The following is a 16,776-nucleotide window of genomic DNA, read 5'->3' as shown; positions in this document are numbered from 1 at the left end:
CTCAGCTGCCTGCCCGCATCCCCACCCCCAGTGGAGGCACCAGCATCCTCATTCCCGCTCAGCCCGTAGCTGCCCGCCAGAATACTGGGTGACTTTTGTCTGTTTGTTGCGGGTAGGTTTGCGGTAGAGATTCTGAGGAGGGATGAGAGTTGGTTGTCGTCCTGAAGAGAAAACTCCTCAGGCGACGGGTGTGAGGATTGGCAGCGCCTAGCACTTTCATCTGCAACCAGAGAAGAGCCAGCTACCTTCTGGAACAAGGAGAACCTAAAGGCAAGGAGCAAAATGAGCCACTGCAGCAATTCTGCAAACCCCTCCAACCGCGACCCAGCTTTCCCGCCACCAAGAAAAGGCGTGAGGAGGACACGCACTAGCTTCGCTGCCACCCCAGCGGCGTGCTTCCAGGACTGAGACGCATGCCCCGTTGAAGGTGCTTCTGCGTTTGCGCAGCTGTTACTTCCGCCATATTCCAACCGAATGCCCCGTAAAACTACAAATCCCATAATCCTTAGTGGCCTCACTTTTTTTAGGCGGCAGGAGCAGCGCCTGATCGTTCATGAAGCACATCTTTCTTTTACTAACTTTTTTCTCTACCCCAGACTGCCTTTTCCTTCTCCTTTTCGTTTCCTGATTCCTATTCTTCCTTTTAGTTTCCTTCACGCCCTATCTTGATATTTTAGTTGAGACTATCCGCAACCCGACTCTCGCCTCTCCCGCCTTCTTCTCTGCCGCAGGACCCACTCCCCAAGCTCTGTTGGCAGGGAGAACACACCACCTTAGCACCCTGTGGAAAGGGCGCCGAATAGCTTCTTCCCCATTGGCCGAGGCAGGGGGCCCAAAGCAGGCCGAACCCTCTTCCCCGCCCACACTCGTTTTTATATAAGGCTGCGTGAAGACAGCGTGTGTTTGGGGAGGCCTGCGTGCGAGGTGGCGGTGGTGGTAGTGAATGTACTGCTATTGGTGGCTGTGGTGGGCGTCGGGTCGCAGTCCGCGGGCTGGGGGCTCGCGCGCAGGCGTCGGGTGGTGGGAGGAGGTTTTGGTGCCAGGGTTGTGGGTGTGGAGGCGGAGAGGAGGGCGTGGTGTCCCCAGGTGATCGCGATTGGGGTAAGGCGGAGGAGCGAGAGAACGACTCGGCCATTTCGGGGGAAGAGGAAGTTGGACAAGATCGGCTGCTTTAGTGCCTTTTTTTTTTTTTTCAGTTCAGCAGAGAATATTTCCCAGGGGGGTGAGTTACAATGACTTATTGTATTTTACTGAGAACAGTTCGTAGGAAAACTGTCTGTACGCTCCTCTCCTTCCCTTCCTCTACTTTTAGGTTCACCCTCCGTTCCCTCGGAAGCGTTTCTAAGTAGGGGGGTAATGGGAAGGAAGGCGACCAAATTATGAATAATTCATGAGGTCCGCCCCATTCTTTGGACACGCCCCCTCCAAATCGTGCTGACGCACGTTGCGTGTACCAAATCTGAGGAAGCGACGTAACAGTCCCCGCCCCTAGGGTGCAGGGCGGGGCGTTAGCTCCAGCACGTGCTGTATCTACCCGCGCAAGCCCAAAAGGGTGTGCGCAGGCGCTGCCCGCTAGGGGGAGGAAGGAGGCGGGGTAGGGAGGTTGCTGGGTTTAGAGCCGGGCGGAGACCGCTGAGACTCATTCCTCAGGAACAAGGGTCGGGTGTCAAGGAGACCTTTTCACACCAGCTCCCCGTCTCCCGCCTACGGTGGGTGGGATCGCGCGGCAGAGACAAAGGATATCAGTAGGGACGGACATAGCTGCGAAGGGAAGTAGGGTGTCAGTTTGGGGTGGTGGGCTTTTTGGGGGGGGCTGAGGTGGGCTATATTTAAACTCCCGGAGCCGTTAAGTTGGTTCGTACTCATGCGCGCGCAACCAGGGTGGTGGTGGAGTGCGCATGCGTGATTCAGGGGCGAGAGGAACGCGCTCTAGCAGTGCGCGCTCGCGGCGAAGCGGTAGTGGTGGAGGAGAAAGGGTTCGGCGCACGCGCGGTTGATTCCTCGAGTTGTTCGGTTCTCGCGGGCATCTTGTTTTGGTGTCGCGGGCGAGTGGGGCGCGCTTCGGGGGAGGCGCTTGGGCGCGAGACAAGGCGAGAAGAGCAGAGCTGCGCGCGCACTCGGGGAAGGGGGGAAGGGAGCGGGCTCTAGGGAGGGGGGTTAAGCCCCCAGTCCCCCCCCTCGTTGCCCTCGACTGGGACGGAATAAGGGGAGGAAATGATCGAGATGGCGGCGGAGAAGGAGCCGTTTCTGGTGCCGGCCCCGCCGCCGCCGCTCAAAGATGAGTCGGGCGGAGGGGGCGGCCCCACGGTGCAACCGCACCGAGAGGCCGCCTCCGGGGAGCTCTGCGGCGGGACGCAGCGTGGGCTGGGCCCGCGCGCACAGTCGGCGGGGGCCCCGGCTTCTGGGGCTGGCAAGGAGAACCCTGGGGCTACGTCCACTCGGGGAGGCCAGTCGCAGCAGCAACGAGGGGGCGGCCCCCAGGCGCAGTCGCATGGGGAGGCCCGCTTGTCGGATCCCCACGGGCGAGCCGCTCCCCCTGACGTGGGGGAGGAGCGACGGGGAGGGGGCGGAACAGAACTGGGCCCCCCTGCCCCTCCTCGACCCCGAAATGGCTATCAGCCCCACCGGCCCCCTGGGGGAGGCGGGGGCAAGAGGAGAAATAGTTGTAACGTAGGGGGAGGTGGTGGAGGCTTCAAACATCCGGCCTTCAAGAGGCGCAGGCGGGTTAATTCGGACTGTGATTCTGTGTTACCCTCCAATTTTCTCCTGGGGGGCAATATCTTTGATCCACTGAACCTGAATAGTCTCCTGGATGAGGAAGTGAGCCGCGCACTCAATGCAGAGACCCCTAAGTCATCTCCACTTCCGGCCAAGGGGCGAGATCCAGTGGAAATCCTCATCCCCAAAGATATTACTGACCCGCTCAGTCTCAATACTTGCACTGATGAGGCCCAGGTAGTTCTTGCATCGCCACTCAAGACTGCTCGGAAGCGGCATAGACACCGGGGACAGCACCACCAGCAGCAGCAGCAGGCAACTGGAGGGAATGATAGCCACTCTGTGCTCCCCACAGCCCCCCTCACTCCCTCACTCCATGGGGAGGGCACCACACAGCAGCAGCGGCATAGGGGCCAGAACCGGGATGCCCCCCAGCCCTATGAACTCAACACAGCCATCAACTGCAGGGATGAGGTCGTGTCTCCCCTTCCGTCTGCCCTACAGGGTCCCTCAGGCTCCCTTTCAGCCCCTCCAGCTGCCTCAGTTACCTCTGCACCCCCGTCTTCCTCCTCACGACATCGCAAACGTCGCAGGACTTCCAGCAAGTCAGAGGCAGGGGCTAGGGGTGGAGGCCAGGGTCCCAAGGAAAAGGGCCGAGGGAGTGGGGGAGGCCGCCACCACCACCATCACCACCACCACCACCACCACCATCACCACCACCACCCATTACCTGCAGCAGGCTTCAAAAAGCAACAGCTCAAGTTCCAGTATGGGAATTATTGCAAGTACTATGGTTACCGCAATCCTTCCTGTGAGGATGGGCGCCTTCGAGTGTTGAAGCCTGAGTGGTTTCGGGGTCGGGACGTCCTAGATCTGGGCTGCAATGTGGGCCATCTGACCCTGAGCATTGCCTGTAAGTGGGGTCCATCCCGCATGGTGGGCCTGGATATCGATTCCCGGCTCATCCACTCGGCCCGCCAAAATATTCGACACTACCTGTCTGAGGAGCTGCGTCTGCCATCCCAGACTTCTGAGGGGGACCCAGGGGCAGAGAGTGAGGAAGGGACTGTAACCGTCCGAAAGAGAAGCTGCTTCCCAGCCTCACTGACAGCCAGCCGGGGTCCCATTGCTGCACCCCAAGTGCCCTTGGATGGAGCGGACACCTCAGTCTTCCCCAACAATGTTGTCTTCGTCACGGTAAGAGGGTCCGAAGGCTCTTGGGATAGGGGCCAGGTGTGAAGATGAGATTAAATGGGAACAAGACCCAGGGAAGTTAAGACCCAGAGAGATTTCTGCATGCACTCTTTGCTAGAACCAGATCCTCAAGGGTCTGAATCTGTGAATGACTGCTGAGTGTCTCCTTTTCTATAACCTGGGAAGGTGGGGGCTCTCACCTGGGCTCCTTTGTCATGACTACTGGCCCCAAGATGGGGTTGGGCTCCTTTTGCCCTGCTGTAATCCAGACTAGCCCGCCTTCCCTTGCTTGCTGCTGCTGCTCACTCGGAGACTTGATCCAGATGGAGAGTTGTCTTCCAGCGCACTGAATGGAGGTGCACGAAGGGATAGGTGTCGGACACGGAATGCCTGGGGGTGGGAGCAGGATTTAGGGTAGTGCCTAGTATTTTGATAGGGACTTCGATCCAGAGTTGGTTGAAGAATGTTGGTGGTCAGAACCCCAAGTGGCTTGGTCAACCTCATGTTGACCCTAGATAGTGGGATAGGTAAGAGTCAGAGTCCTCTGCAAGAGGGGAGGGTATTGTGTCTTCAGAGTGTCTGTCCCCTGACTGCACATAGCTCTCCATAGAACACTCCGGTTCGACCATCTGCAGGAACAGTTGGTGGTGGCAGGTTGGGTTAAGCCTGCAAGAATGGACTTTGCAGAAGGTGTTGATGAGCTTATCATCTAGAAAAGGTTTCCTAAGGGCTGGGGCTCTTCTCCCCGAGAAAGGAAATAGGTCTGGAACTTTGCCAGCCCCAACTCCGGGGAAGGAACCACAGGTTGGTTCCCTTTCAAACCTGGGTTAGGTCCCTCTGCATAACATTGAGTCACTCAGCTTAATGTTCGTGGGGTGGGATTAAGTACTGGATGGAGTCTCGGGAGAACCCTTGTTCTTTGAAATTTCACCCCAGTTTTGGAGACCTCTTGAGTAATTTGCTCAATTTAAAATTATCCATGCTCCCTTTTTATGTTTGGCTTACTACCAACAGAAAGCAGGGGCAGGAGGGTATAAACCAAGAAAATGAGACTTAAGAGGGCACCATTTGGGAGTTAGTCTGACAAGTGTCAGAGAAGGTTGTGGCCAAGGGCTAAGGTAAGGCTATAGGACTTTCTTAGAGCCTGCAGAGCGGGGGGGGGGGGGCAGTGGTTCTTTTTATTGCCTCTGTTGACCTTGCCCCCAATTCTTGCTTCAGGGTAACTATGTGCTGGATCGAGATGAACTGGTGGAGGCCCAAACACCCGAGTATGATGTGGTGCTCTGCCTCAGCCTCACCAAGTGGGTGCATCTGAACTGGGGAGATGAGGGGCTAAAGCGCATGTTTCGCCGGATCTATCGGCATCTACATCCTGGGGGCATCCTGGTCCTAGAGCCCCAACCTTGGTCATCCTATGGCAAGAGAAAGACTCTCACGGTGAGTTGGGATTCGGGTGGATATTGCGATATCCTTCCTTTAGTTGGGGCAAGAAAGGCCTCAAGGAAACAGAAAGAGAAGTACTTTCTGAACAAGGTGAATAGTTCTCCAGGGTGGGCATCATTCACCAGGGGAGAAGCCAGCAAGCTGAAGTGGTCCCCTGCCCTTCTCCCTAGGAAACAATCTATAAGAACTACTATCGAATCCAGCTGAGGCCAGAGCAGTTCAGTTCCTACCTGACATCCCCAGAGGTGGGCTTCTCCAGCTATGAGCTTGTGGCTACACCCCACAACACCTCCAGAGGTAAGGTTGGCTGACTTGGGAGAGGATGGGGGGCCGCGGATGGTGAGGGGGGTCTTGGCAGAGGGGATGCAGATCCCATGGAGTCTTGGAAGTCCTGCCAGCCCTACTGATTGCACACTCTCTCCCCAGGCTTCCAGCGTTCTGTGTACCTGTTCCACAAGGCCCGTTCCCCCAGCCACTAAGTGGCCCCCTGAACAGAAAGTGTGAAGAAGCTGCCCACTGCTCTTAAGGACCTGAGGGGAAAGGAAAGTATCCCAAGGTCTTTCCTTTTTGGCTCCAAAAAAGTTTCCTTTCATGGATCTGCAAAGAACGCTTTTCCTATGTTGCTGCCCCAGCCTCCTCCCTACACTTCTGACACCCTAAGCGGCAAGCCCAGCTGTGCTGGAGTTACCGACATCTTCCTCTCTCCCCCAGCTCACTGGGCTGGATGGCATGGACTGTTTGCTGACCTCTGTTCTCCTCGGGTGTGGGGGGGCGGGTATCAAGTTCTCTAGCCTCTTCCTCCTGTTCTCCAAAGGAGATTTCCATTTCTCCTCAGCCCTTGTCCCTAGCTGCGTTTCAGCGACCACAGATGAATGGACTGAGGGTTAAGAGGGGGAAGTTTGGCAGGGTGGCATGCAGGTACTGTGAAAATCCTTCCCTCTGCTGACCCCCACTGGGAGAGGGAGTTGGGTTTGGAATGTAAGAACAGCACAATAAATTTGATGTTTAGGGCAGTGGCCCCCACACTTGTGTCTGGCACTTTCTAGCTAATGGGGAAGGGATGGTGCCTCCCATTAGAACCTGTGCTTCCTCTGCCCAAACGAGTCTCAAGAAGAAGACAGATTTTTCAGTGGTTGGGAGGATTGAGTTAAATGCTAGTCAAATCTATACACAACTAAACAACTCTAATCAGGAAGGAGGGATATAATGTGAATTTTTATGTGAAACTTGAAGCAGAGAGTCCATCTCCCCTCCCCAAAAAACCCACTGACAAGAATTTTTTTGTGGGAGCTTTGGACAGGAGGCTAACTTTGGAAGAATTAACAGTGGAGCTAGGAAAAGGCACTATTGATCAGACCACCCACCCACCTTTTTTGTGATGTGCAACTGGATGAATAGGCAATTAACATGAAACTCTTCAGCAGCTCCTCAAGTGTTCCTGGAACTTTGAATATTCATTCAACAAATATTGAGCACTCTTGGATCTGGTGTAAACAAGATGGGCAAGGCCCCTAGAGGTAAAAGCAAGGAAGTAATTTCAATAACTGGGTGCAAACAGCCTGCTGTCTTGCAGGGTCCTTGAGCCAGGTAATTAGGGAAGGACTCCCTGAAGTTTAACAGACTGAGACCCACCCACATGTTAAAGTGATCAGAAATAAGTAGTGCAGGGGCACCTGAGTGGCTCAGTGGGTTGAGCATCAGACTCCTGGAAGTCCTGCTTCCGGCTCCGCGCTGAGCGTGGAACCTGTTTGCGACGCTCTCCTTCTGCTCCCTCCCATCTCCCCCTACCCCCTCACGCATGCTTTCACTATTTAAAAAAAAAAAGTGCAAAGTAACAACGTGGTCCTATGACCGAAGTAAGGGGAAGAGGTGGGACAGTGTTCTCAACTTGCCATCACTACCAAATTCCAAAAAGGCCAAAAACTTGACTTCCAGACAGCTTTCATCCTGAGGCTTGACCCCCTTTTAAGTCTCCCAAGAAGAGTCCCATTTGTTAGCAAAAACCACTTTATTCTGAAAAACAGTTTTAACACAAAAATATTAATTAGCAATCCAGGGAGCCTCCACGTCTACACTTCCCATCGCCTCAGTGTCCGGTGCATGAGGAAGGTATCCTCTGAAGGGCGGGGCCGGAGTTGAAGACGGAGAGGAGGCAGACCGTCCAGGGTCAGGTGTGGAGACTCATAAAATAACGTTTCTGGGTCACAAAGGATGGTCATGTCTGGCCCTGACCCAGGTGGCTCCTGTTGGGAATTGGAGCCCAAAGCCAAGGTTACACTCGGGAAGGGGAAGGGGGCACGACACGGAAACAAGCCCAGGTCCCTCACCTTTGGGGGCGGGGCTCGGGCCTGCGGCGGCAGGAGCGCCAGTTTCTCCCTCAGCGCAGCGTTCAGAACCTGTTCCTCCGGCACCTGCAGGCTCACCAGGTCTCGGAAGAGCCGCTTGGAGCGCGGCACGTTCAGCCCTGAGACCGCAGTGGGGAGTGGGGTGAGCGGCGCCTCTCATCCCCGCTCCCGCGCCCCGCCGGCCGTCTCTCTCTCACCCTCGGCCACGCTCTCCTCCAGGCCGCAGCGGGTCTGGAACGACTTTCTCAGCTGTTCCTCCACGGCCTTCGCGGCATCGAACTGGCTGCCGGCTGCAGCCCGCGCGGCCTGCAACTCGAGGCTCAAAGCCAGGCTGCTCTGCTGCGCGGGCGCCCCCAGGTCCTGCGGTGCCGCGGGCTTCTCGCTAGGTGCTGCGGCGGCCGGCGGCGGTTCGGACCGCACGGGGGAGAGCGGCGCCAAGCGAAAGCGGACCTGGGAGCAGAGAGCGGGACGGTGAATAGGTGGGCGCGGGCTTGTCTGCGGCCTGGCGGCCAGGCCTTCCCCCAGCTCACCTGCCGCCCCTTGCGGGCCCCGCCCCGCCGGTCCGCCCGCCCCTTCCGCCGGCCGGGGCAGCTGGTCGGCCGCTCGGGGGTCTCGGACCGCGAGCTCAAGCTCAGGTCCAGGCCAGGCTCGGGCGTTGGGGCTCTGGGCTCCGGGGCGCGGGGTTCTGGGGGTGGCCCGGGGGCCGCCAATGCCTCCTCCCCTCCGGCCGACTCCAGCTCGGCCTCCCCACAGCCCATCATCTTGGTGTGGCTGCGGGGGTGCAAGGTCTCCGGAGGCCAGGGGTCACGGGACACGAAATCGCCACCCCACCCCCTCCGCCGCCCCTCCCGGATGCCGCTACCGGAAACCGCTTGCCCCTACCCAATGGGGCGGGAAGACCAGCCCCCGCTCCATCCCATTGGCGCTACTAAGCGTCATTTCCGTTCCTCGGCTGCCTGTCTCCCGCGGGCTTCCGCCCGCAAAACCTCGGCCCCGCCCCTAAGCCGGAGTTTCGGAACCGCCGCCCGCGGAAGCCCTACGGGTCCTCACGAGGACCATTTCTCCTTCGGAAACCTGGATGTGGCGTCTCTGTCCTGCAGTCTTTACTTGACTTCTGCTCGAGTCCAGAGTGTGTCTCAGTCCCTTCTGTCGGGGTGCCAAATAGACAGCTTTAGGTCAGGAGGCCCCGCGTTGGCCCTCCCTCGTCAGCGCCTCCGCAGCATCTCCCGGCGTTCCTCGGCCCTGGGACCGGAGCTTCCCAGTATGAGTGAGGGCGGGGCTCGCCGAGCCCAGCTGCGGGCTCCTTCCCGGGACTCTGGGCGTTCGTGGTTGCCCGGGCGGTAACTGCCTCGTTCCGCCTTATGGCCTTTTGTGACTTTTCCTCCTTCGAGGGCTCCCTACAGTATTCGTCTCTATAAAAATACGTATCTGTATGTTGAATATACAGTTTTTAAAAAGAAAGTCTCGGTGGATTTACCTGGACTTCTAGACTACGGGGCAGGAGACTGGATCGCTTGTCCGTTCCCTGTGTTCCTTGGGGCAGGTGCTCTCAGTTCTGTGAGCCTCTGTTTCTTCTTGTGCAAAATGTGCTAAGTCGGGCGCATGACTCTCGAGGCTCTCCCCAAAGGGGGTTAATATTCAGTCAACAGGCACGTTTGGGTACCACTTTGCAGTTTGATAGTTTTCTCATGCTTTATCTTACCAGAAACTGCTGTGGAAGATCAGGTGGAATGCATAGCTGGCCGCATTTAACACACACAAAATGCTCCCGAGGATCTCTGGGGTGAAACACTCTGCAGGCTTTCCTGCTGAAGAGAAGAAAAAGAAAGTATGAGAATTCCCTCTACTATTCATTTGTGAGAGTAGAGAGATACAAATGTAAATACTTGTGTGTGTGTGTGTGTGTGTTTTTTTTACGTGGAAGTATAATTCAAAAACTTTTCATGGTTACTGACATTGAGAAGGAGAGAACAGAATAAAAGGAAAACAGGCTAGACTTTGAATATAGTTCGTTTTCTTTGACTTTGGAAACCTATGTTTTCCATTATTATGTGACAAAAATTAATTTTTAAAAATCAGTCCCGGGGGCGCCTGGGTGGCTCAGTCGTTAAGCGTCTGCCTTCGGCTCAGGTCATGGTCCCAGGGTCCTGGGATCGAGCCCCGCATCAGGCTCCCTGCTTGGCGGGGAGCCTGCTTCTCCCTCTCCCACTCCCTCTGCTTATGCCCCCTCTCTCCCTGTGTCTCTTTCTATCAAATAAATAAATAAAATATTTTTAAAAAAAATCAGTCCCTAGGTGCCTGGGTGGCTCAGTCGGTTAAGTGTCTGCCTTCGGCTCAGGTCATGATCTCAGGGTCCTGGGATCGGGCCCCACATTGGGCTCCCTGCTCAGCGGGGAGCCTGCTTCCCCCTCCCTCTGCCTGCATCTCTCCGCCCTCTCTCTCTTTCTCTCTGTTAAGTAAATAAATAAAATCTTTAATTTAAAAAAATCAGTCCCTAAGTTGAAAGTAAAATGAAACAGATGAACCTAAATGTGTATCTAGTTGCTGGGGTAGCTACACAGAAGGGAACTCTTCTAAATGATTTGAAAACACAGTAATTTAACTATACATCCCAAAGATCTACCCTAAGAACAAAATTAACTCCCATAAAAAAAATAAATAAAAATGGGACACCTGGGTGGCTCAGATGGTTGGGCGTCTGCCTTCAGCTCAGGTCATGATCCCAGGGTCCTGGGATAGAGTCCAGCATCTGGGTCACTGCTCAACGCGGAGTCTGCTTCTCCCTCTGCCTGCCACTCTCCCTGCTTGTGCTCTCTCTCTGACAAATAAATAAATAAAACCTTAAAAAAAAAAAAAAAAACCCTGCCTTAAAATTTTAAATTGTATTCAGTAGTCATGTTAGGAACCTGTGAAAATGTGTAGGATAAAACATAATTATGCTGATATTATCAGAACTGGAATTTTGGCATAGTGAAAAGAGATACATATACAAAATCAATGGTGTTATGCAAATTCCCTGTTGTCTTGAATTTAGGAAGTAGCTTAGAAACTCTTGGTGTATTTTAGTTTAAATTGAAAAGTATATCCGAATTCTTTTTTTCTTAGATTTTATTTATTTATTTGACAGAGCACAAGCAGGGGGAGTGGCAGGCAGAGGAAGAGGGAGAAGCAGGCTCCCCGCTGAGCAGGGAGCCCCATGCAGGACTCAATCCCAGGACCCTGTGATCATGACCCGAAGGCAAACACTTACCTGACTGAGCCACCAAGTGCCCCGAAAAGTATATTCTAATTCTGTCCACTGAAAAGCCCTTAGAAACAATGATGGACCCAGTAAGCACCTGTGGTCCCCAGAATGTGGTAGCTAATTCCATTTCCCTGAGCACTTCAAACCCTCTACACATGTTTATAGTAGCTTTATTTGTAATAGCCAAGAACTGGAAACAACCCAAATGTCCTTCGCCAGGTAAAGAGTTAAACTATGGCCTATCCATTCCATAGAATAGTACTCAGCAATCAAAATGAACAAACTATTGATATATGACAACTTGGATGAATTGGCTAGGTTATGCTGGGCAATAATAATAATAATAATAATAATAATAATAATAATAATAAAGGCCAATCCCAAAATAAAATACCACATGCCACATGGTTCCATTTATCTAACATTTCAGAAATGATAGGAGTTTAGAAACGGAAGACAGATTTAGTGATTGCCAAGTGCTAGGGATGAAATGGAGGGAGGGAGGTGGGCATGGTCATAAAAGGGCAATACCAGAGATCCTTTGGTGTTGGAACTGTTCGTTTCCTTTACTGTAGTGGTAGCTTCAGGAACCTACACGGGTGACAAAATTGTATAGAATTAATATACACACACAAATGAGTACAAAACTAGGAAATCCAAATAAGGTTGGTGGATTATACGAATGTCAGTATCCTTGAGATAGTATAGTTTTGCAAAACGTTGCTCTCTTCGTCGGCTCAGGCTGCTATAACAGAATACTATAGACTGGGTGGCTATAAACAACAGAAATTTATTTTTCATAGTCCTAGAGGCTGGGAGGTCCAAGCTCAAGGTGCTGGCAGATTCAATGTCTAGGAAGGAATGGTTTCCTGGTTTGTGGATGGTTGTCTTCTCATTTGTTGGAAGGGCAAGGGAGTTCCCTGGGGTCTCTTTTATAAGAGTACTGATTGCCTGATTACCTCCCAAAAACCCCACCTCCAAAGACCAACACACTGGGGATTAGGTTTCAACATAAGGATTTAAGGCGGAACACAAATATTCAGTCTCCAGCAGTTACCATGGGGGGAAACTGGGGTAAGTGTACAAGCGATCTTTCTGTGTTATTTCTTACAACTGCGTGTGAATCTATAAGGATCTTAATAAAAATGTTAATTAAAAGTAATGTTGGTTTGGGGAAGAGGAGCAGTGTCTGAGGGTGGTTGTGAAGAGGAAACAGGACTGGCCAAATGTGGGTGATTGTTGAAGACAGATGATGGGTACGTGGGGGGTTATTATAATATTTCCTTTACTTCTTTTTTTTTTTTTTTTAAGATTTTATTTATTTATTCATGAGAGACAGAGAGAGAGAGAGAAGCAGGCTCCCAAGGAGCAGGGAGCCCGATGCGGGACTCGATCCCAGGACCCCGGGATCATGACCTGAGCCAAAGGCAGACGCTTAACCATCTGAGCCACCCAGGCGCCCTCCTTTACTTCTGTATATGAGCGTTTCTATAATAAAAAGTTGTGTCTGGGGGTGCCTGGGTGGCTCAGTCGTTAAGCGTCTGCCTTCGGCTCAGGTCATGTTCCCGGGGTCCTGGGATCGAGCCCCGCATCGGGCTCCCTGCTCGGCGGGAAGCCTGCTTCTCCCTCTCCCACTCCCCCTGCTTGCGTTCCCTCTCTCGCTGTGTCTCTCTCTGTCAAATAAATAAATAAAATCTTTTTTTAAAAAGAGTTGTGTTTGTTTGTTTAAAGGAGGCTGAGATAGCTTTGGCACACAGGAAGTGTTAGAGCTGAAACTTAAAACTAGCCCGCAGGCCTTGGCTGCTAGGGGATATAAAGGCCCTACAGGAACACTAGCCATGAATTCAGTAAGTTCAGTTGCTCAATTTCAGCCTTAAAATTTAGCCACGACCTCCTCCTAGGTGTAGACAGAGATAAGAACAAGCCATTCTATTTGCCAGCTTATGGGTGGCCTCCAGGAAGTGGAAAGTTCACCACCAAATGACATTACAGAAACAATACGCATGTGAGGATGGGTGGGTGGAGGTGAGGGAAGGAGGGGGTCTCAGTCCTGCCCCCACTCTTCCTAAGACATTTTTTGGTTGGACCAGTGGAGAGGCTTAGAATTGCTTTTCCTTTTAAAAAAATAAACAACAAAACTCCCCTTTAAGAAGGTACTGACAAGTGACTCCTTCTCTATCCTTAACTTTAGAGTCTCCTCATGGTGGCATGTTCTAGAGCTGGACCCTCTTCTGCAAAGAGGGATTTCAATTACATGCCACACCAAACCAAGCCCTGTCTGGGGACAGCAGAAGGTGAGAAGGGGGAACCCTGGAGGAAGGAGTTAGGAGAGAAATTTCAAATATTGTCCAGTAACTGCCCCCACCCCTCTACTCTAAGCAAAAGAGGGGAGAAGCAGAGAAGCTTCCCTGACCGCACTACTTGAGATTGCCAAGTGAGGGGGCCCTGCCCAAGCTCTCATCAACTAACCCCTCCCCGCCCCCCCCACACAGGCTGGGCAGCTCCCACCTCTGCATCATCTCCCATCCAGGGAAGGGTGGGGAGAGGAGGGAAGAGGGAAGGCTGAAGGAAGAGGGAAAGAGACACAGAGAAGGTCCCCAGGAAGAGGTCACACTTGAGGCCCTTAGGTTCTGTCTTGATGGGTTAGACCCCACCAGGTATGATGTTCCCTTTAGTCATCTGGGAGGGGTGATTCCAGACCTGGATCCTCGTTTGGGGAAGGTGAGTCTGAGTGCTGGAAGGGGTCATTCAAGGTCATCCTGAGCTTCTGCTGGGCCAGATGCTATGGGTGGGTTAGATGGGACTGGAGACAGGATAGGGTCAGAGGTCCTTCGAGGGACCATGCTGGTGAGTGGCAGGGGGAGATTTCCAATGCAGTGACCCATGGAGTGGCTGGGACCATTGCAGAGGGCAGCTGAGGAGTCCTGCCAGGGAGGAGAGGGCAGGGGAAGGGCAAAGGCTCCACAGGAAGCTACCCTCCAGTACAGCCAAGGCAGTCAAAGAAATGAGGCAACAGCCCTCGCCCACCACCCTCTGCAAACCTGCAGGGACCCTCACTTCCCATCTCCCATTCCCCAACTGGCTGCTGCCTACAGGTGGGGGCCAGCCCAGAGACATTTCCACACTGTGTCCCCGTCACATGGGGAGTGATGGAGGATGGGTCGCTGACCTTGCACTTCCATCAGCTGTGACCCACCCTCAGCCACACACATACACCCATGCTCCCAGCCCCCCTTTCCCATTCTGCCTGATTCCCAGGGCTGGCAGGATAGACCCCCTTCCCCCAGCAGAAGGTCAAGTCTGAGGTATTGTGCCCTGAGCCCACCACTCCTTTCTCCTGATCCAGAGAGGAGAGCACAGGTCAGGCTGCAGGCCAGCACACTGACTCCAAGCCCCCTGGCCCGCCACAGAGAGAGAAAATAAATGTCAAATAAGAGAAGAGTACTCTTGGGTGTCTGGGTGGCTCAGTCATTGAGCGTCTGCCTTCGGCTCAGGTCATGATCCCGGGGTCCTGGGATCGAGCCTCACATCGGGCTCCCTGCTCAGCCGGGAAGCCTGCTTCTCCCTCTCCCACTCCCCCTGCTTGTGTTCCCTCTCTCGCTGTGTCTCTCTCTGTCAAATAAATAAATAAAATCTTTAAAAAAAGAATAATTAAGAGAAAATTACTCTTTGCACATTGTAAACACTATCCCTGATTCTGACAATTTGGGATTTGTGCGATGTGATGATTTTTTTTTTTTTAATGGCCAAAATTTCTTTGACACTCCTTTCCTTGAGAGGTGAGGTCTGTGTCCCCTCCCCTTGAATCAAAGCAGGCTTGTGACTCGGTTGCAGCTTCGCTGAACAAACTGTGCTTCCCACAAGCCTCTATCTGGGAGCTGGAGCGGGAGAGGGCCAGCCTGGGGGTAGCTGCCCTAAGGGTTCCTCCTAGGAACTTGGTTGCCTCTTTTGTTATGTAAATTAAGGAGCTCTCAAGATAGTAACCATCCCTTTCATCGTCTGCCCCCCCGCTGCCAGGGAGCTCAATGCCTCAGTTTGGGCTCCCCCACCCCCCATTGCAATAACTAACCTTGGCCTAGGTCTCTAACATGTTTCTCTCCCTTCTGGACTTAAAATGAATGTTAACACCTACATCACAGGATCGCTGGGGGAAATTACAAGAAGAGATCGAACATCTTTCAGAACCTCCTCTAAGCCAGGCGTTGTGCGTGCTGCTTAAAACAAAACCCCGTGGGGTGTGCTCATTCCCATTTTGCAGATGAGGAAATGCATCCGCGTGCACAGAGGCCAAGCATTTCACTCATGGGCACACGGCAAGTCAGCATAGGAAATAGACCATACCCTAGTGCTCTTTTCAGAGATGGAAAAAATAATGCATGTGTGAAAGCACGAAAAGCAACAATGGTTTCCTTCCTTCCATCTGTGGGCTCATACAGCCCATCCAAACACCCCTTAGCTGGGGCCCTTCTCACCCTGCACTGCGAACATCAGTTTACCCCCTCTCCACTGTGACCTGGCAAGGTCGGGGGGAATTACCTTTCATACCAGGCAGAACCCACTGACTGAGTAAATGTTTGTCGAGTAAGTGAAAAACACCATTCATATTCCATCATTACTCACTGGATAGCTCCTTCATTTATGCTACAAATATCTATTGAGCAGCTACTCTGAAGATCCAGGCACGGAGTAAGTCCTCCGTGCACATAACTTCTTTTAATCCTACCAATCACTGTGTGTTTGCTGTAAGTCTTATTCACATTTTTTTTTAATGATTTTACTTATTTGAGAGAGAGAGAAAGAGCCCGTGTACAAGAGCAAGAGGGGGAGGAACAAGCAGATTCTGCTCTGAGCACGGAGCCTGATGCAGGGCTCGATCTCACAACCCTGAGATCATGACCTGAGTCAAAATCAAGAGTCGGAGGCTTAACCAACTGAGCTACCCAGGTGCTCCTTTATTCACTTTTTTCTAAATGAGGAGTTGAAAGTAGTGGTTTCTCCCAACTCCAGCTGCATTAGAATCTCCTGGAGAGCGTGTTAAAACACAGAATGCTGGGCTCCGCCATGAAGTTTCTGATCCAGTAGGTCTGTAGTATGGCCCAAGAAACTGCATTTTTTTTTTTTAAGATTTAGTTATTTATTTTAGAGAGAGTGCACGTGTGAGTAGGGGAGGGGCACAGGGAGAGGGAGAGAATCTTAAGCAGACTCCCCACTGAGCACATAGCCCAATGCAGGGCTGGATCTCAGGACTCTGAGATCATGACCTGAGCCAAAACCAAGAGTTGACTGTGCCACCCAGGCGCCCCTAGAAATTGCATTTCTAATAAACTCCTAGGTGATGCTCATCCTGCTGGCGTGGCCCACACTTTGAGAACCACAGCTGGGGTCTGTCTGAATACCCAGGTTTTTACCCACAAACCCTAGTGCTTCCCAACCAGGAGGTGGGGCAGGGGACATGAAAGAGGCCTTTGGGCAAATACTATTTGGGATGCACAACTTGGGGAGAAATGTGGTTGTCCCCTCCAGGTTTTGCTGGTGTAGGATGCTGCTGAATAATGACCTCCCAGAGATATGAGGTCCCATCCCAAGTGTCCTTAAAAGAGGGAGGCAGCAGGAGACGTGACACAGAAGAGAAGGAGACAATGTGACAGGGATCCGAGTGATGTGGCCCCAGAGGCGGGACGAAGCAAAAAAAAAAAAAAAAAAAAAAGGATTCTCCTCCGGAACCTCGGGAGGGAGCACAACTCTCCTCACACCTTGATTTCGGCTCAGGGAAACGGATTTCAGACTTCTGGCCGCCAGAACTGGGGGAGAATGAATTTCTCGTGTTTGACA

The 16,776-nt window shown here is 52.8% G+C and overlaps 4 protein-coding genes across 11 annotated transcripts in view; 1 reads left to right on the top strand and 3 right to left on the bottom strand.

The window, feature by feature from the left end:
* Window positions 1-4,252, bottom strand: part of ZCWPW1 (zinc finger CW-type and PWWP domain containing 1) — a 36,801-nt gene extending 32,549 nt beyond the window's left edge. For all 3 annotated transcript variants that reach the window (XM_045875688.3, XM_045875691.3, XM_045875690.3), the window contains exon 1: window positions 4,113-4,252. The gene's annotated coding sequence lies outside the window, so the exon portion shown is untranslated. The remainder of the gene's footprint in view (window positions 1-4,112) is intronic.
* MEPCE (methylphosphate capping enzyme) lies at window positions 920-6,378 on the top strand. Its single transcript, XM_045875687.3, has 4 exons — window positions 920-3,915; window positions 5,131-5,349; window positions 5,526-5,652; window positions 5,782-6,378. Exons 1-4 carry the CDS (start codon window positions 2,215-2,217, stop codon window positions 5,832-5,834), a joined length of 2,100 nt encoding a protein of 699 aa, XP_045731643.1. The 5' UTR covers window positions 920-2,214; the 3' UTR covers window positions 5,835-6,378.
* Window positions 4,152-8,676, bottom strand: PPP1R35 (protein phosphatase 1 regulatory subunit 35). Of its 4 annotated transcripts, XR_010412011.1 has the most exons (5): window positions 8,231-8,676; window positions 7,898-8,150; window positions 7,683-7,819; window positions 6,724-6,866; window positions 4,152-4,302 (listed from the first exon to the last, which is right to left on the bottom strand). XR_010412011.1 is itself a non-coding variant. In XM_064593240.1 (4 exons), exons 1-4 carry the CDS (start codon window positions 8,459-8,461, stop codon window positions 6,810-6,812), a joined length of 678 nt encoding a protein of 225 aa, XP_064449310.1. In that variant the 5' UTR covers window positions 8,462-8,676; the 3' UTR covers window positions 6,520-6,809. The 4 variants fall into 4 exon arrangements, 3 of the variants coding, with proteins under 3 accessions (XP_064449310.1, XP_045731642.1, XP_045731641.1); XM_064593240.1 differs by lacking the exon at window positions 4,152-4,302 and having other exon boundaries at window positions 6,520-6,866; XM_045875686.3 differs by lacking the exons at window positions 4,152-4,302; window positions 6,724-6,866 and adding an exon at window positions 7,345-7,598 and having other exon boundaries at window positions 8,231-8,609.
* The window catches only part of SPACDR (sperm acrosome developmental regulator), a 24,438-nt gene continuing 15,684 nt past the window's right edge, over window positions 8,023-16,776 (bottom strand). For 2 of the 3 annotated variants that reach the window (XR_010412012.1, XR_010412013.1), the window contains 3 exons: window positions 11,476-11,535; window positions 9,403-9,508; window positions 8,023-8,150 (listed from right to left, as the gene is read on the bottom strand). The gene's annotated coding sequence lies outside the window, so the exon portion shown is untranslated. The remainder of the gene's footprint in view (window positions 8,151-9,402; window positions 9,509-11,475; window positions 11,536-16,776) is intronic. The other variant, XR_010412014.1, reaches the window with a different exon arrangement.

Source organism: Mirounga angustirostris, unplaced genomic scaffold (genome assembly GCF_029215605.1).
Source record: "Mirounga angustirostris isolate CCGP_5_RB_7025 unplaced genomic scaffold, mMirAng1.0.hap1 SCAF_5, whole genome shotgun sequence".
NCBI lineage: Eukaryota > Metazoa > Chordata > Mammalia > Carnivora > Phocidae > Mirounga > Mirounga angustirostris.
The sequence above is the reverse complement of the archived record's forward strand: the minus strand, read 5'-3'. Positions and strand labels throughout refer to the sequence as shown.

Coding starts and splice junctions, on each gene's coding strand:
- MEPCE (XM_045875687.3), top strand. CDS start 2,215: ATGATCGAGATGGCGGCGGAGAAGGAGCCGTTTCTGGTGCCGGCCCCG. Junction 3,916..5,130: donor ACAATGTTGTCTTCGTCACG/GTAAGAGGGTCC, acceptor TTCTTGCTTCAG/GGTAACTATGTGCTGGATCG. Junction 5,653..5,781: donor ACCCCACAACACCTCCAGAG/GTAAGGTTGGCT, acceptor CTCTCTCCCCAG/GCTTCCAGCGTTCTGTGTAC.
- PPP1R35 (XM_045875685.3), bottom strand. CDS start 8,461: ATGATGGGCTGTGGGGAGGCCGAGCTGGAGTCGGCCGGAGGGGAGGAG. Junction 8,151..8,230: donor GGGCCCGCAAGGGGCGGCAG/GTGAGCTGGGGG, acceptor CTCTGCTCCCAG/GTCCGCTTTCGCTTGGCGCC. Junction 7,820..7,897: donor GGAGGAGAGCGTGGCCGAGG/GTGAGAGAGAGA, acceptor CTGCGGTCTCAG/GGCTGAACGTGCCGCGCTCC.